Raw genomic sequence first — 18,924 nt, 5'->3', positions numbered from 1 at the left:
ACACCATGCATCATATACTAACCATACCATCATAATCATCATATGTGACACTATCATAATATAGCATACATATTTTGTCCTTATTCACTTTTTCCTTTTGTCGAGATACATGCCTCGAGAAGTGAATTCCCCTAGCCTCTTCACGCCATTCTAGATTTATGATTTTCATACTGAAGAACATGCTCTCAAGGCTTATATTTGTCGTTTAATGAGTCAATAAAAGGGCATTTCACAGTCCCACTACCTCCATTCTATGCTCATCGTTATAGAATCTTCAATCCACTGTTGCTCCATCTCTCATTACATTGTTCATCCCAGGACATCTTTCTTATTCCATCCCTGTTACAGTACATTACATTTCTTGATCTCCAAAGTAAAATTAAACGGTTACATCCCTTCCATTTTGTTGTGGTTCACCAGATCTGCGGCTAATACAAATTCGCATTAGAGGGTCGACATGGCTGCATCTAACTTCTACGACCAAGGGCGTCATTTCTACATGGAAATCAACCCTGACTTAGTAAGGTGTTTAGTTAACCTCATATTCAGTTGTTAGCGTACGCACCACTAGGCTTGACTATTTATCCATACTTCAAAGTTCGTCTGTCTTCTAACATTTAAAAAGCGTCTTGCAGGACATGGGTGAGATCCCTTCCATTTTTTTCAGGAGATTCAAGGATGGGCTTCCAAACTTTATGACTTTCCACGACTTTGCTGAAAATGAGGTTGATGTTGTTATTGAGAAGTGTCACCACACGGCTATTATTGTTGCTGGTTACAATAGCTTAGTCACACTCTATGGCCTCAAAGAAAGTGGTTGGCTCAAAGTGTGCTACGTTGGTAGGGAGAAATTTCTCATTATCGAAGTGAAAGACCACAATATAGTGGCCAAATGTCTCTACTTTCCACCACTCAAGCTAAGTATCAACATCAAACCTACCATTGCTATTGATGAAACTATATCACTTTCCAAACATACCTCAGTGGCAAGCCCCGTCAACCAGGAGACGGTTTCATCCAAGCTAGGAGAATCGCCCCAAATTTTGCATAATGAAGCCAACTTGCAATCTAATTCAGATTTTGTACTCCACGGTGGTCATTTTATAACTCACTCTGTTTTCAATGTCTCAAACCCCGTTGAACCCACTGCTTACTCTGGGATGGAGGCTCCATACAATAACACAACGATTTTGTCTTTTGATGATGCTATAGCTCAACCACCTCACGATCCAATCAAACAAGTGCTTTCAATGACGATCTTCCCTGCTCCTCCCCAGATAAGTAAGCCCCTCAACCAATATCTTCCATCTACATTACCATCCTCTAACCCTAACATGTCAAATATCAGTGTTGGTGATCTTAACTGTGCTGCACCCATCTCACCCTTCTTGCCTCCGGATTCTATCCCTGGCGAAGAGCTCTATAGCATAGTGAGGGTTATACCTGAATACCAATCCAAACACTACTCATTGGTCAGTGTCAGATTTGCATCATATTTACATTAAATTTTTTTTTGTTAGTTCACCATGTTTCTCTTATGGAGTCTAAATCTAAAATGGAAGTTAATCTGTATGCAGCTTATTCTTTCGGCTTTTGCGGCCCAAGCATTTCCTTTGAGGCTTGACTTTATTCATGTTCGTCAACTGCATAAGCCACCTATTCTCATGAAGCTTCATTGGAGGAGTCCTAGATCATCTGAGGCATTTGTTACTAGGGGATGGTGTAAATTTTCCGTTGCCAATGGTCTTAGGTGCGACAGAGTTCTGCATCTCAGCGTCCCTGTGCAAGATGAGACCACCATGTTCGTTACTATTCTACGTATCTAGCGATGTTTCTCAGTTCATGTTTCTTTTGGATCAGTTTCCCACTTGCAAACTGCTGTTTATGTCTTTGGTTTAGTTGTAAACAAATTGGTTACTTTGGTGTAATTGAAAGTTATTAAAGCCAATCCTAAAAAGGCATTTTGTTATGCCCGAAACCTATTTGTTTGTAGTTTCAAATATGTATTTCATACCAAACGTCGTTGTTTGGTTTTGAATCTCCAATATTTATTTCTACCAAACTGGCAATCATGTATAGTAATAATCCGCATCAAAGCCACCAATGCTTTTTCAAAGCTTTCGACACCATTCCCACACCAGTTAAGTTGCCATCCAGGTTGATATGACTGCTCATTGATATTAGAATATATTAGTTTTGTAATATATTATTTTATCTTTTAGTTATTTCTAAAGACAATCGATTATTAGTTGGGCTAATTTTCTTCCACAAGTTATACAACAATTAGTTTTTTTTAACATTCCTCTTTCAATTTATCATCTAATATAACTATAAAATAAGAAAACAAAATGTTACAAAATTTTCCAGTGGTATTCTTCAAATTTACCATACTTTTGTACAAGATAGTTAAGTTCATGAAATTAGATATTCTTTCTACAATTTTTCCCATCCTTAATCTTTTGGTGCAAACCATGATCGAACTAGCAACTCAAAGCCCACTACTTCATGGGAATGGAAGGGTTAAACCCAGCTTGAGAAAGCAAGTTCCTAACCACAGATGGGTCCATACAAAACACTCCTTGAAGCAACGAAGGATTTGTAGTCGAAGCAGCAGAACCAAATAACCCACTCTTATTACTATCTTCATTATTATTATCATCATGCAAAGCCCTCTTCTTGTATTCCTTCAAAGCTTCCTCTTTTGTGATGTTCGCCATAATTTCAACATTACCCTTCTGACTCAACCTATACAAAAATGTTGCAGACCTCTTGGCCCTTTCCTTAACATCCTCAATGGGAGCAAAATGAAGCTGCATAGAGAGCTGATCAATGTAACATACAATTAATGTTTACTGATGGATGAGAAGGGAAGAATTTGTGTACTGAGGTAGGTAACAACTCATAATAACCAAGCCTGTGCCATGTTAATGAGGACAAAACACCAGGCACACCTTTATAATTCACCATCGGCGTTTCATGGACTTAAAATCTACAACTACTAACTAACAATACAATACACGATAAGAGGCCCCAACTTCGTGTACAATCAGATCAGGCACGATACATGACTGCTGAGTTGTCGTCCCTGGGTCTTTACAACCACACATTGCTTGAACCATACTCTTCTAATCTTCACGAATCTATGCCTTCATCACAATGCATTGCTTTACATTTACATGCTTTACATGGTTTCAATTATTGCGTTACGGACTCTTCGTCAAATGGCGGCATGCATGGTTATGGGAACATGCACAACACTGTCTTCTTCTTTTTGTTCCCTTTTACAGCAAGGTTCGTGCATGCCGTTTGTGTCACAGTCCTCGCTTCTATAAATTAGGCACTCCGATTCCTTTGATCAACATCCTCCTTTACCCACTTGTACCAATATCTCTTACTTTTTGACATCCCTGCAACTTGCAGTAAACAACATGGCTAGCACCTTCAACAATGTCAAGGACATTGACGTGTCCCATGACAACTTGAGCTATAGGATCAAGGTGCGTGTGATTAAGATTTAGACCCTATCTATGGCTGAGTAGAAATTTCAAAAGCCAATGTTGGAGCTAGTGGTCATGGATAATCTGGTAAGCTATCAACCCTGAGATCTCAATTGTAATCAATAGCATTAATTTATATGGTATATATATTACAATAATCATGCAACTATTTCCACATAGGGAAATCGGATCCAATGCTCAATTCGAAACCCTCATAGGAGGTTATTTGAGGATGACCTTACTGAGGGAAAAATATACAGTATCTCCAATTTTTCACTTGCTCAGAATGACCTCAAGTACAAGGCCACCAATCATCCTAGCAGAATATATTTTAAGAGAGATACCCAGCTTAGGGTCGTTCAGGATCCTATATTCCCTACACATATTTTTTGTTTTGTGCACAATGAAGTAATACTTAACCACACCAATGCTCAGTCCCATTTAATTGGTATGAAGTTCCTAATATGTTGTCTCCTTTTTCCTATATCAAAATCAATGCTGAATTATTACTCACAAATTTATCTTTTAGATGTAATTGGGCTCCTCACTGCTAAGGGTGACATTATTGAATTCACAAGAAATGGAAAGAAGTCCATCTATATTGTCATAGAGCTTGATGACCTAAAGTTAGTAGAACGTTCTTACCTGTCCAATTTTGTTAAAAACATCTAATTTAGTGCAACTTTGTTTCTATGCATATTGACTAATCGACTGACTCTTGAACTAATTAACTGTTAAATGTTTCCACAGGGGAAACGGTACCGTTCGATGTACTTTGTGGGAAGAATTTGCAACTCAATTGGTAAAGCATATGGAAGAGACACCAAGCTCAGAATATATACTCATTATACAATTTGCGAAGTTTAACCTGTTCAAAGGTTAGTCACGTATTGAATCCGAATTATTTTGTGTCAAGTAATATACTTCGTGCCTATCTTTGACATCTAATCAAGGTTATAAAATATACAAGTTAATCGAGTTAATCATGGTTTAGTCAAGAAACCCAAAACAAAATTAAAAAAATGCATAATTAAAAATAAAAAAGCAAAGATGTAAATATTTTTTATCACAATGAAGAAAATATACAAGATCAAAATATACTATGTAACAAAATTTTTTCATTTTATGTAACTACCATAAAGAATGAAGGTTACGATATTATGTCCTATATCTTATACATTACGTAATTAAAGAAAAATATACACAAAAGTATTTATTCAAATACATGTTATATTGTACATTATCTCATTCTTAATTATGATATATTGTTAATTAACTATTCTATGTATAATTTGCTAAAATAAGTATAACTTATTATAAAGGCAAAAATTGAAATAAGCATTAATATAACTGTATTCTCATGTTTTTTTTTCGCTTAAGGTATTTCATGTAATGAAAAACAGAAGGCCTTTTTTTTACTCGGGCTTCAACAACCGAAGTCTCTAATTCTAGATGATAAAGTACGTGGCATTTATCTACCAAAAAAAAAAGTAGAATTTTTGGTTCAAAAACATCAAGAAACCCAAAAAACCAAATGATGCAACTACCTTAACCTATGCGTTGTGCGTGCTATGAGCAACACATTTGTTTTTTTATCCCTGTTTCACTTTTGTTTTATTCTAGGGAAAAAAAAATCCCAAATCATGTTTTATGCTCGTAATTCTCTATTGCGGGGAATGGAGAAAATCATGGCAAGTGGCAACCCTGCTCAGCGCGATAACACACACTCCATGTTGATCACCGTGGATGGCGGCAGCTGAAACCTATGTCGATGGCTGTGACAGGAGAACAAGGGCACAAATACGGGGAAGGATTTCCCGTGGACCATTCCTGGGAGTTGGGTTTCTCATCTTTAATTTAAAAAAATAAAGTTAATTCTTATAGTCTCCTTTCCTTTCAAGTGAAAGCCATCTTACTGTTTTGAAGAGTTTTCAAGACTCAATTTCAATGCATTTATGTAAATACAGATTGCAGAAATTTTTATACGTTGTCTTGATTGTACACAGGTACAATGGGTATATCAAACGCCAACTACAATTCCATTCTACACATCAACGGTGATTTTCAAGAGGTCAAGGATTTTCGAAAGAGGTCTTTCAATTTCAAACTCAACTTATTTTATCAGTGATAAGCTTGAGATGTATACAACTTTCACATGTTGTATACTGGTACACTTCCAGTGTCATAATGTCAGGTGTACCTGCTGCAACTCAAGTTTTCCAAATACTGGGAGAACCGACGCATTCAATTGAAGAGGACCTACTTAACCATTTCATTTATAAGCCCATATCCAAGCTGAAGGATTCAATTGAGGTGCACATGCATTCAAGCATTGTTGTCTCCAAAGCCTGATTTCAGTTATATGAAATAAATTGATAGATTAATAGATTACTAGATTAGTATAAGCAAACATGCAGAATGGGCTCTTTGTCACTATTGGCACGATTATATCCATTGATTCTAAGAATGGATAGTGGTACAAGAGTTGCAAGCATTGCTTCCATTCTTTACAAGAAGCTGAGAACTCATACCACTGTGCTAGGTGTAAGACATACCCATCGTCTCACACCCCAAGGTATATCTTATTATAATTTTTCAACACTTTCTGCAATAATGTCCTACTATCTATTTGAATACGATTCATGTTATGCTATACAGGTTTAGCATAAAGATGCAAGTTGCTGAGGAGACTGATACGACTTCCTTCCTACTGTACGATAAGGAAGCGTCCAAATTCCTTGGTATATCTGCATCCGATCTCAGACTTGCACAACTAACCAGGGTATTATGCATTTTTTCCAGCTATGAGTCTTCTTTATTACACACTTTCTTGAAGCCATTATAATTTCTTTTTTGCATTTATAGGGTGGAGATGAAGAATATTCAATAGAGCTTAACTCACTGATGGGAAAGAAATTTCTGTTCAAAATTTCTGTGAAAATGGAAGATCTAAATGCATTCCAACCATGTAGCATAATTGTTACTAAGCTCTGTGGGGACAACTCAGTTATCACAAAATTTACTGCGAAGAATAGCTTAGACGAGGTTACAAAATTCTTCAAAGTTTTCGTGGTTGTCTTTGTATTTGAGTTGTATGTTTATTTTGTCTATGCCATGCAGCAAAATATGGGTATGCAGAATTCTGAACTGCTGAGCATGAACGCTAACTCTGCTGAAACCCCAAAGGTATAAATGCAGAACAAATATTTCTCTAGATTTGTTATACATGCATCATGTTTAAAACATGTGTTATACCAACCCGATTGGATTTTTAGGGTACAATCTCTCCCTCTGCTGAGACTCTATCCCATGGAACAATTGATGCATTCTCAACTCCAAATAATAAAATCATCATTGGTGGGTGGTTTAAGAAGCTGATCGAACTGTACCCGGATTCTACCCATGCATCATCCTCCAAATGCAGGAAAGTGATAGAAGGTGCCACTGCAACCATTGTCGAGATTCATGATGATTAGTGTCATTGCTATGTAATAAACTAATCTAGGCCTTAGCGGTTTTACCGACAGACCAGATTATGTGTTTAATATATAGTGATTACCTAAGTTGTGTCGTTGGATCTTTTGTATCCAGCTTTGTGGTTTGCCTTATGCTATGTCATTAGCTTGAATAATGTATGGTTGACTTATACCAACCATTAATGTAGTCGTTTGGCTTGGAATGTGTCTATGTAGTCGAAGTAGACGTGATCTCCATGAGACCGTTTTACTTCTTATGTCTTCATTTGAAGTTCAATGAAATCAGGCTATTTTGCTATATGACATCAGGCTTTGGATCACAGAATGCGATTTACTAATTGAATACAACTCCAGTTGCACACTAATCAACTTAGGCTATAGCTATAATGAAAAGAGATCACGAAGGTAATTTTAGTTTAAAATTTAGTTTAGAAATTTATTTAATATGTAATTTTAGACATTTATATTCTTCTATAAATTTGTTACTTTTTTGAATCAATTATTTTTGGATACTTTTTCACTTTAGTTTACAATTCTTCTATCATGTATTTATTGTAACTAAACGGTAATCTTAATCTTAACTTTTTTGTTTTTACAATTTTTTTAAAAGTAAAATTAGATAATTTTATTCTTATGATCTAACTTAAAATAAAAAATATATATTTAATTAGTTATTCTAACAATAGATTAATATTAACTGATTTTTATTAAACTTAGCATACCCGTACATTGCACGGGACACTTCAAGTTGAATACAACTTCAGTTGCACACTAATCAACTTAGGCTATAGCTATAATTAAGCAATGACAAAATACATCGTGTACAAACGTGGCTACCCTATCCATCCCTTATTCAATGGAGTGGCGGTGACATGTCACAATTTTATACGTGTACAAATTGTGATGATCCTACCATTTTGCATACTTTTGGCAAGTTAAAATATGGATGACAAATTAGTGATAACAAACTGCTGTGAAATTTCATATTCCTACTAACTTGATAACTCTTGATAACTCACCATGTGGACTGGATCTTAATTATACAAAAAATAAGTGTATAGTTACTTCGTGCTGTTATTTTAATAGATGGTGGTAAAATTTGGATTATTAGATGAAACAAGATTGAATCATGTACTGACATCAAACATCATAAAATCCAGCCCTACACCCCTCTGTCATGATCCCTTTTCCTTCATAAACCCCAAACTCTTCTCAATTACTTTGCCCCACCAAACTTGGCTTTATCGTCTCATCCCTTTCCTTTATATAGTGCATATTGCATTGTCTTATAAGCACTTTTCTCATCATCTTCACTACCCATTTCTTGCTCTAATCAAATCCATTACATTTTCTGATATCATGACCGCCATGGAGAAGAGGCTCATTCCATCCGACTTCGATGATGACCGGATTTTTTATCTCCACGTTGACCCTCTTGCTGTGAGTCATCGCTAACAACCTTCTTAACTTACTCCACTTTGTACAAGTCCTTGGACATTAGTCCATCTTGCTTTGTTTTATAGATTAAATTCTATTTCTTCACTCCACAGATCATACATGAGCTGCCATCCCTCTTCTATAGGAAATACAGACCCCTTCTTGGTGAAAGGATGATTGTGATGGATCTCAACAACAACCAAATAGAGCTTTCTCTATGCAAAGGTAACTCTTCCGGCTATATTGTACATGGTTTTGAAAACTTGGTCAATTTCTTTGTCCTTTCATTGGGAGGGGGGATAAAAATAATGTATGTAGGCGAAGATGTCTTTATTGTGATGAAGGTCAAAGACAGCTTCATGGCTACCAAAGAACTTTCTTATCCATATCCTAAGTTAGTTAGCAACTATTATCATTTGACACATGAATCTACATTAAGAGAGGTACTTATGGGTTTTTGTCAACCAATTATTTTCAACCCAACCCACTAAGAAAATGCCACAAAAAAACTGTCCACCCAAAATATCCATACACAAGGACCATGCCAGTACCATATTGCAACAACTCTTCAAACTGGTTATTTTGGTTACACTTCTGAAATCGAAACTATCTCTAAGGAAACCTACTGTCTCGACTACTCTCAGAAGCATGGATATCTGAATCAACCCCTTCTACCTGATGAAACTTTACCGACCGCTGAGTTAAGGAACAGTTCGATGATTCTTCCAACTAAAATACTCAGCAACCTCTCTCAGGCACAGACATCACCTTTGCCAATTGGATACATGTCCTTAGAAGAGAAGGTGATCCTTAACAATCCTACTTCACCAACGGTTAAAAGACAGAGATCATCGCCTCGAAATGCCGATGAAACTAACAGTCCACCACTTGTGTTGCCCGCTCCCATAATCCCTGCAATGAGAACATATCGAATGTACACCTGCATGAAGCTTCTAACTTCAAGCCAAGTGGATAACAGTTCCCTGGTAATTATGTCATCCATCTATCTATAAAAATCATATGTTACATCAACGGAGACAAGTTTAATTAACATTCCCTTCAAGGTATAACAATGTCAAAGTTATACTAGACAATGGATGTTGCTATCGGTTGGGATTGAGGTGGAACAAGTCCAGGAAGGGCCAGTTATATCTCACTAGAGGTTGGAAAAGTCTTGCAAGGACCAATGGGTTTAGGAGTGGTACTGTCCTCAAATTCCATGTCTCACCCGCAGATGAAACCACAATGCATGTCCAAGTTCTGAAGTTATGAAGCATCTTTATCATTAGTCATCTACCTATCCTAATGTGTAGTTTATAGGTGCTATTTTGTATTCCGAATCTTAACTTATGCATTATGTTCCCTTAAGTCTAATGTAATGGAATTTATTAAGTAATTGCCCTAATGTCTTCAAAATTTATAATCCATGTTCCTTTTTCACTGACGTACACATGATAGCAGGCCGAAAAGCTTCCGATTAATTTGTGATTCACCACTTATTAACCCCAACAGATAAACTCAGCAAGGATTCGACATTAACATCACCCTAATCTTGTCTCATCATGCAGTGTAATAGCTCACTCAGGGTTAAGCTTTTAACAAATACAACATTGAAAGTTTCCCATACAATCAGGGAGTTAATATGGGAAATTAATTAGTAACCAGCATCTGTATAATAAACTTGCGCAATATTACATATCTATTTATTTATTTATTTTGTTGAGTGAATATGGCATGTATGTGTCTGCCTTACACTAATTGAGTCTAATAATATATTTGCAGCATGTTAATAAATAATGGTTATAAAGTCAAGACTTCTATAAAAGAAGTACATACAATGTTACCTACACTACTGAAGTTATTTAACTTCTACCATAACAGAAATATTTTTTCTCTCATACATGGCCATTAGTTTGTCGTTTTCCTACCACCGAATAGTGTACTAATCTCTAATTATAATGTCAAGAGTTGGCAGCCTTAACTCAACAATCATGATTACTTTTCTTCCAAGCTGCCTATGGAATTTGTGTAGCAGACTACCACCGATTTGAGACCTTTCCTTCATATCTTCGGCCATGCCTTGCTAACCCATTTCTGTAACTGCATTGGATTTTGTTTTGCTAGATTACATTACCTTCCAGAGTCATCCATTAGTGGGTAAGACAATGGTACAAATGAAGCACAATTAAGGAACACCCTCAACTCTCAACATGTGCATTCGTGCACAAATTCCATTTAGATGTTATAGGGTTATCTTTCTTTTACTCTGTGGTATGGACATCTAAATAAGAGTGCAGGCAATGATGAAATCTCTGTCACCATCATTAGCACATAAAGTTTATTAAAAAATACCAATAATCCTAATTTTATATTTGTATATATCATGAATTCTCTGTCACCCTCATTAGCACATAAAGTTTATTAAAAGAATACTAATAATCCTAATTATATATATATATATATATATCGTAAAAGGAGTGAGAGACTTCTATTCCTTCAGCAATACCACCCCAGGTGTATTCTATTATAAATATCAGGTACTTTTGCTCTAAAATGCATTTTACAAGCCGCCAAACTATATCTTCTACCAGCTTAACTGATCCAAAATGTAGCTATCCCCAAGTCATTAATGGGACCGCTGGTCTCTATTGCGCAAAACTTTGTTTGCCACATGTATCTAATATCTCATATTCGATTCCACACATGAACAATTACTACTTCGTTCAGTTAAAACTGCCTACATCATTAGCCAACACCTGCTTTGTGCCGTCAACGATGCAAGCTGATCAGAGTTTGCATGGCATTGACCAACAATGTCGAGTTTTTTATCTCACGGTAGATCCACTGGTGGTATGATTTCCTCCACTCCTCTAGATGCTCATGTTATTTAATTTGACACTTCTATAGCCACCAATTTAACATGCATTCAATGACATTTTTTTATTTTTTTCAATTGTTAATATACCTTTCGCTGATATTTACAATTTTCTCTTTTATCCATAACAGAATATGCATGCTTTACCAAACCTGTTCTATCGAAAGTACTATCATTACCTAGGCAATCGGATGAAAATAGTGGATGCTAATCGTAACACTGTCCATCTACAGATTATCAAAGGGTATATGACGGCCTACATTGTGGAAGAGTTTGATCATTTGGTTCACGTATATCGCCTTTTAAATGGAGGTATTATGAAGCTGAGGTTCCTATTCAATGATATCTTTTATGGGATCAAGGTGGGGGATGATAAGATGGCTAGCATTCCAATCGTCTTTTCTCTAGGACTCGCACACAGATCATATTTCACAAAAAGAAAAAGATATGGTTCCACCCGATCCTTTTTTCGATGAGATTGAGACATTCCATCATGAAACGTACAAGCAAAAGAAGAAGAATAAGAAAAGGATGCGTACCTCAACTTCTCAACTGCTTATAAATGCAGATGTTGCACACTCAGAAGAGACCAATCCTTCATGGCGAACCTATCGTCGTACATAACCATCACCCTGAGATAGCTGATGCTGCTCCCAACAGGAGTACCTATGTTCATCATTCAAAGCCTCTGGATATTAATCTTAACGAGCTCTTCAAGATCGACGATGATGATCCTGCTGACTCGGACAATCTTGGGCCAGAGATCGTGGAAGATACTGCTTGCACTACTCGAGCTGAGATCGACGACAGTACATACTTTGTCATACCAATCAAGTTTCGTCAATTCATCACAACAGCAGCTAACGAACAGTTTGTAGAGCTCCCAAACCATCCGCTACACTGTGCCCAACAGAACTCGCCAACTTTCACACAGTTTATACCCATCAATCGTCCAATCGGCTCTATCTATGACACATATGTTTGCTTCATTACCATCCATGAGGCTCGCAGCTGCTCTATAGTAAGTTTCGATGACCATCATCCTACGTTTCTGTTACTTTAAAATGTTTTTTTTTCCAAATTTTGATATGTATATTTCTACTCTCCATCGCCAAGTTCTACCCACTGATTTTGCAGTATGTGCATTCCCTTCTAGGATGGACTTTGTATGCCTTCGACATATTGGAGGCGTTGATTACAATATGGAAATTCACTGGATGTATATCCTTTCATTCGTCGAGGTACAACTTATCAGGGGATGGCGATACTTTGTTAGGAATAACCACTTGAGGCCAGGTAGTAAAATTAGACTTACCGTCTCATCCTTGAATGAGTCAGTAATGTACACGGAGCTTATCAAACTATGATCAACACAACCTTCAGTATAGGTAAATAAATGTTAATGAAGGTATAACAAGTATTTTGTCGAGTCACTCTAGGAACCATTGATCACATCGACCCTTTAAGAAATAACATTCATATTGCTTATCATATTACATTGTTAGATGTATATCATGGTTCATGGAGTTACTTTTCAATGCACACCATGGAACCCCCTTTTGTATAAGTGATGAGAAAGTTCCTTAAGTTAATGTAATCACTCCGTGTAGAATCTATCACCCTGTAGTTACTAATTATGTGGGTATTGACTTCTCTTTTTTTTAATACCAAATACTTATCACTTATGTGGAATGATTTGACGGCTTAAATTCAGCTACATGAGATAGGGAAACTTAGTTACCATAGTGTGAATTTATAAGCACAGACATGAGCAGCATATCCATTTAAGCACAATGACTAATGACTAATATAGACCATTGTTAACTATAATATTGAGCATTATATATCTATTGCTAATATGTATACTTCATTGTTATCTCAAGTAATAACATATGGTTCATTGTTCATTCTTATTTAATAGAGTTTCCTGGTGTACGTCACTGAGCGACAAAACATGAACTGTGCCCGTAGTTACATGTCATCGGTGGATTTTTTTACAATATTTCAACGATGTAAAATGAACTAGAACAGTATATTCCCTAAATTAAGCGGGGCTCATGTACACAACATGATTTTCCCAACTTCCGTTGTTAAATTCTTATCATTAGATGGATTACTTGATTTGTTACCCCGCCACCACGACATTTCAAGCCTCATCCATCCAAATTTTTTCATTTCCCGTGTTCCCACTTAGTTCCACAATAAACCAAAATGTTGGATCAAAATGTGCATTACTCCATATTCACAATCTAACTCACATTCCCGATACTAGCTGAGTGTGTACCATTTGTCATTCCTTCTCTGCAAAGCATTTTTTCTCATGTTTGCGTTTCATAGTTCTACTATCACAACTACTGAACAATTTCATTAGCTTCCTATCTCTGTTGTTGCATCTCCCGTTTTGATATAATGGACCACAGTGACTTCAGACTTAGCCCGAAATTAGCTAGCATGCATCGGATATTCATTTTAAATCAGAGAAGAATACCACCACAAGGTCCAACATTTAAAAGGACAATCCCAGCCGGTGAGCTTCATTAACTCATCATATTAACATGCAAGGTCCTTTGGTTAGGTCAATGCTAATGGTTAATATTAAATAGATCCGAACTTGAAACCACTACTGCCTCTTAAGAGAAGTTCTACCACGGTCGAACAATCTCCATCATCGTCCCAGGTTATTGATAGACCCAGCAATTCTGATCTCATGGCCAAACACTTTCGGGCATCCAATTCTCCTGTGTCAGCACTCTCAATTCGTGGCTTCAAGAAGACACAATCTAAAACTACGAGTTATTCACAAAGGAATCCACTCTCAAACCTAACAGACGGTAAAATCCTTTCTTATTACAAGTATATAAAAATATAGTATACCACTGCATTGTTTAACTTGACCTGCCGTATTCTTCGATATGTATTCTGTCCTATTCAATGTACAATAATCAACATGTTGGCCTCAATCCTACTGTGTTAACCATGAACTACAGTAGTGGCAATTATACGGGTAATGACATGAAGGAAAATACCTCACCAGGCCAAGACTAGACCAATATTTCAGGTATTAATGGTGGACCATTAGCCACTCTAGCTAGAGGACGACATGGGTAAGTCCTTACGATAGATTAAAACTTGATTTTACCTCACACTCTCGGAAATGGATCCACTTATTTCATTAAAGAGTTTGAGAAAATCTAAATCTTCTATATTTAACTACAGTATTATATGTTCTGTAATATATCATTGTGATTAATTTTGTTTTTAAGTTAAAACATATTAACATTTGTTTGTTATATAAAAAGGTTACTTGAGTTCACATAATTTTTTTTTAATTTTAGATTTGTTAAAATATAAATAACCTTTTTTTATTTGGTTTACTTTAGTATTTATTAGTGTTCGAGTAATTTATATCTTTACATTGTAAAGGATAATATTATACCCTATAATGTTTAATTATATATTCATGTTGTTAAAAACATTTAAGTATTTTTATATGATGGGACGTGTGAAAATTACAAGGTTAAATTTTTAATGAGCATAAAAATTAACTGTTTACAGATTTGGAGATTTATTTAATCAAAAAGTGACTAGCAATAATATTTTTCTCTATCTAAGGATTGTTACTAACTACTGAGTTTAATAATATCATTTTTTATAGACAATTATTCATTCGATTTTTTAAGATTAAAAATAGTTACATAATATATAACAATCTTATACACCTAAAATTGTAAATAGGGCAATGAATCACAAAGAAAGCTGTCGAAATAATGAAAGAAACTTGACATTTCGTACTGGAGTTGTGGATAATTAGAAGTCTGCATTCTCCTTTAGCAAACAATCGTCATCAGACATGCATCCTATTAATCCAACATGTCACGATCCCATGCCAGATTTTGAAGGTTAGCTCCTTAACCTAATGGTTAAATAACAGTGTTTAGTTAATTTAACAATCACCAAATTGAGATTCGCGCAATGCGTGGAATAGTAAATTCATGATATAAAGTAATGTAGTCGGTATTATATTATTTACACACTAATAGAATTAGGGTGCGTCCCCTGCGATACAGGTGGAGATAAATTAGTTATATTATTTAGAGATTGATTACATTATATATAACCTATTCTTTATTTTGAATTTTTTTAATGTTAAAGATATCTTGCCGAATATTTAATTTGTGATCTACAAATAATTGATTATTTTAAGAGTTTGAGTTCAATTATATTTTTAAAAATTCATAGGTCTTTTGTAGTGCCAAGGTTGGGAGAATCGAACTAATCGTTAAACCGATCAAGTCAGTCGCTTAACATATCCAACCGAGGTTAATTTGTTGTTGAACTAGTTTAATTAAATATACAATGAATTTATAAAAAATTAAATATACATTCAATATACATGTAGAGCTTATAGAACTAATGCAGTCACTTAGTATAAATATCTGTACATGTATAAAAGCCACACAGATCATTTTTGAATTAATTTCTTTTTTCATCCTCAAATTCTCTTTCACTCTATATGACACTTCTTACACAACAATAAGCTATTGCTACATAATTCTCATATGCTGGCTCATCCTCGCAGAGTAATTCCTTTGACTATAATCACATTCTTGGCTCAATCTTTCATGGTAATTTAAAATGGTTCCAATTATGTAACTTGGCAATAACGTACACTTTTTGCTATTGGTAACCATAACATATGAGATGATATTTAAGAATAAAAAAATAAAAAAAGGAAACTTAGAATAACATACCGACACAAAAACTCATACCACGAGCAACAAAGAGTTTGGTATGACTAAACAGCTTAACAAAGACTTCTAATCAATTATTCAACAATAAAAAATTGAATCCAAAAAAAAAAAAACTCAGCATCCACACCATCCAAATGCAAAAATCGAAAAAATAAACAAAGAATCCAAGCATAAATTTGTTTATGAGGCAGTCCTATATGAATATATTGTAAATTTATTCTACATAAATAAGATTCAAAATCCAAGCGTTTCAATCAGATAGGATTAACACAAAGTGATACATTTTCATCAAGTAGTGAAAGAATTTGAGGAAACAAAAAGATACACACTCTGAGGTAAGGGATAAAACCATTTTCCCATTCTCAAGTGCAACTTTCACCTAAGGGTCTTCATTTGAAGTCACAGGCAACATGGCCAAAAAGTAAATACTCCTTATAATACAAAAAACCAGAAATGCGCGATAATGCTTACATGAAAGTGAGATTGGAGTTTCCTCCTCAAAAAATTGCTGAAAATCCATCTTAGTCGTCTATCCTCACTGAAAATTATTGGTAACCACATTAAGATATTATGCAAATTAATAAGTCCCACAATATATAAGAGATAAATCCCAAGATCCTAACAAAAATCATGAACATAATTAACTCAGTAAACAAAATCCAGCTACTCAGCAACTCAGTTTTGAACAACGACAAAACACTAAAACCCAGCATAAATGATTTTAAGTATTAAATATTAATTCTTAAACATAACTAATATTGCAAAAATATATAACAAATTCGTCCCTAATACAAAATATTTTATCAATTTAAATAAAGAGGAAAAAACATAACATAATAAGTAAACTAAAGTTCAATGATGATTTATGGCAACAAAAAATTTAACTACAAAATTGATTTACGACAACATCATAATGTTCTGTAAAATGACTGAAATTCCCTTAGCAACGGCATATTTGAATTAGCTGCATCTGTTGAAAGCCTTGCTACTACCAGGCTTGAGTTGTGTTCCTCCTCATCGAACCATCCTACTTCATTCGCCAATATAGCTACCATAAACAAGTCAAATTCACATTAACAACATTACATGTTTGTTTTAACTAAGGTTGTGAGAACCGGACCGGTCATTGAACCGGTCAAATGACTAGTTTAATGGTTCAATGGTTCAAGTGGAATCTAACCGTGATCGAACTGGTTTCATTAAATATATAATAAAATTATTAAAAATTCAATACACAATTTTAAATATATAAATTCAAAAATTTTTTAACTAATAAAATTCAAAATTTTTATAATTTGATAATAATTTATTCTTATTTTATCATAAAATATCTATAAAATAAAAAAATTTAATTAAAAATCCATCATCTGCGTAACCTTTCCCTCCTTTTCTTACCCTCCAATCCATCCAAGAATTGAAACATTCCGTCCGTCACCGAGCCTGGCCACACCAAAGCCAAACTCCAGTGGTTCAACACCGATCCCTATAAATCCCAAGCAACCTTACAACAAAAAATTTAGAAACACAAGCTTACACTTACACTTAAAAATTCAATCCATTAGCAACAAAAGAATTTAGAGACACAGCAATTTCAACAAAAACTTTCAATCTAATAAGTATTCAACAACAAAAATCAGAAAACTCAAAATCCAAATCCAGCAAAATCTAGAAACAAAAAAACTAACCAAAATAGTCCAAACATAACATCCAAACCAAATTCAAAATCACATAAGCAACAATCCAACTCAAAACATAATCCCAACTCAAAATCCAAAATCCAGAATGATTAATTCATATAATTCAGAATCCAAAATCCAGAATACAGAATGATTAATTCATATAATTTCCAAAAAAATTAACTGAAAAAAAAAACTAATTAACTTACTACAGCAAGCAATTCATATAGTTAACAAAATAAAAGAAATTAATTGACAACAATAACTGAAGAATTCACTGTGGCAGAGAGCAAAATTCAACCAAATTCAATGTAGCATTCAAAATCCAGAATCCAAAATTGAAATTATATCAAAATTACATTCAGCAAAATCCAGAAATACAGGCTCATTAATTCTTATAATTAAGAAAATAAAAAAACCCCAAGAACTCACCGGTCACTGCAGCAGAGAGCAGAGAAGTCCTACAGTTCCCGGACGACCAGACGACGCCGACGCCGACGCTAAGCTTCAGAGTTCAAATGACCAGATGACAACACCGCTGACACCCGCTTCGATCCACGACGGTGAGTTCCTTCTGCGCATTGACAGTAGCTCCTATCCGGCGTCGATTGTGGTAGAATGGTAGGGACGGTGGCCTTCGTTGGAGTTGGAGGTTGATTGGAAGCATAAATTAGGATTGAGGTGTGGTGACTGGCGAGGGAGTGAGGGACTGAGGGAGTGAAGGGCTGAGTTCTTTGGGTTGGGTCTCAGCAGGTTCAGTAATAGTTTTGTTTTACGTTTTTTTTGTCGCGTCAAAACGACGCAGTTTTGGGCCAGCAATAAAAAACCAGCACCTTTAAAAACCTACCCGGTTCAGTCGGTTCACCAGTTAACCACCGGTTCGACTGGTTTTTTCATCGGTTTCTAGGTTTTGCTTAGTCATTAAAATTGCTGGCAATTGCCAAGACATCATTCGAAAAAATAATATTTGGATTGAACTCAATCCACAAAATTTTTATATTTTGAACCATGGACTATGTATGTATATTCCTCATAGACGACATAAAATCTACCCAAATTGTTAATATAGACATTGTCCATGTCGAAACATGAACGTTGCTAATAATGTATTGCTAACTGGAAATTAATGTAGTTATACATGCATTTGATGATACTGGAATAGACTCTGACTACGTACATAACTCCAGGACAGATGAGTATGAAGGTACTACT

The 18,924-nt window shown here is 35.2% G+C and overlaps 2 protein-coding genes across 2 annotated transcripts; both read left to right on the top strand.

The window, feature by feature from the left end:
* The first annotated feature begins 457 nt into the window (after window positions 1–457).
* LOC107615199 (uncharacterized) lies at window positions 458–1,826 on the top strand. Its single transcript, XM_016317299.3, has 3 exons — window positions 458–520; window positions 636–1,472; window positions 1,578–1,826. Exons 1-3 carry the CDS (start codon window positions 458–460, stop codon window positions 1,824–1,826), a joined length of 1,149 nt encoding a protein of 382 aa, XP_016172785.1.
* Window positions 1,827–6,168: 4,342 nt separating this feature from the next.
* On the top strand, window positions 6,169–6,973 carry LOC107616672 (uncharacterized). The gene is made up of 4 exons (XM_021112332.2): window positions 6,169–6,279; window positions 6,363–6,542; window positions 6,618–6,683; window positions 6,773–6,973. Exons 1-4 carry the CDS (start codon window positions 6,169–6,171, stop codon window positions 6,971–6,973), a joined length of 558 nt encoding a protein of 185 aa, XP_020967991.1.
* Window positions 6,974–18,924: the final 11,951 nt, after the last annotated feature.

The sequence above is a fragment of the Arachis ipaensis genome, chromosome B9 (assembly GCF_059453495.1).
Source record: "Arachis ipaensis isolate K30076 ecotype BB chromosome B9, ASM5945349v1, whole genome shotgun sequence".
NCBI lineage: Eukaryota > Viridiplantae > Streptophyta > Magnoliopsida > Fabales > Fabaceae > Arachis > Arachis ipaensis.
The sequence above is the reverse complement of the archived record's forward strand: the minus strand, read 5'-3'. Positions and strand labels throughout refer to the sequence as shown.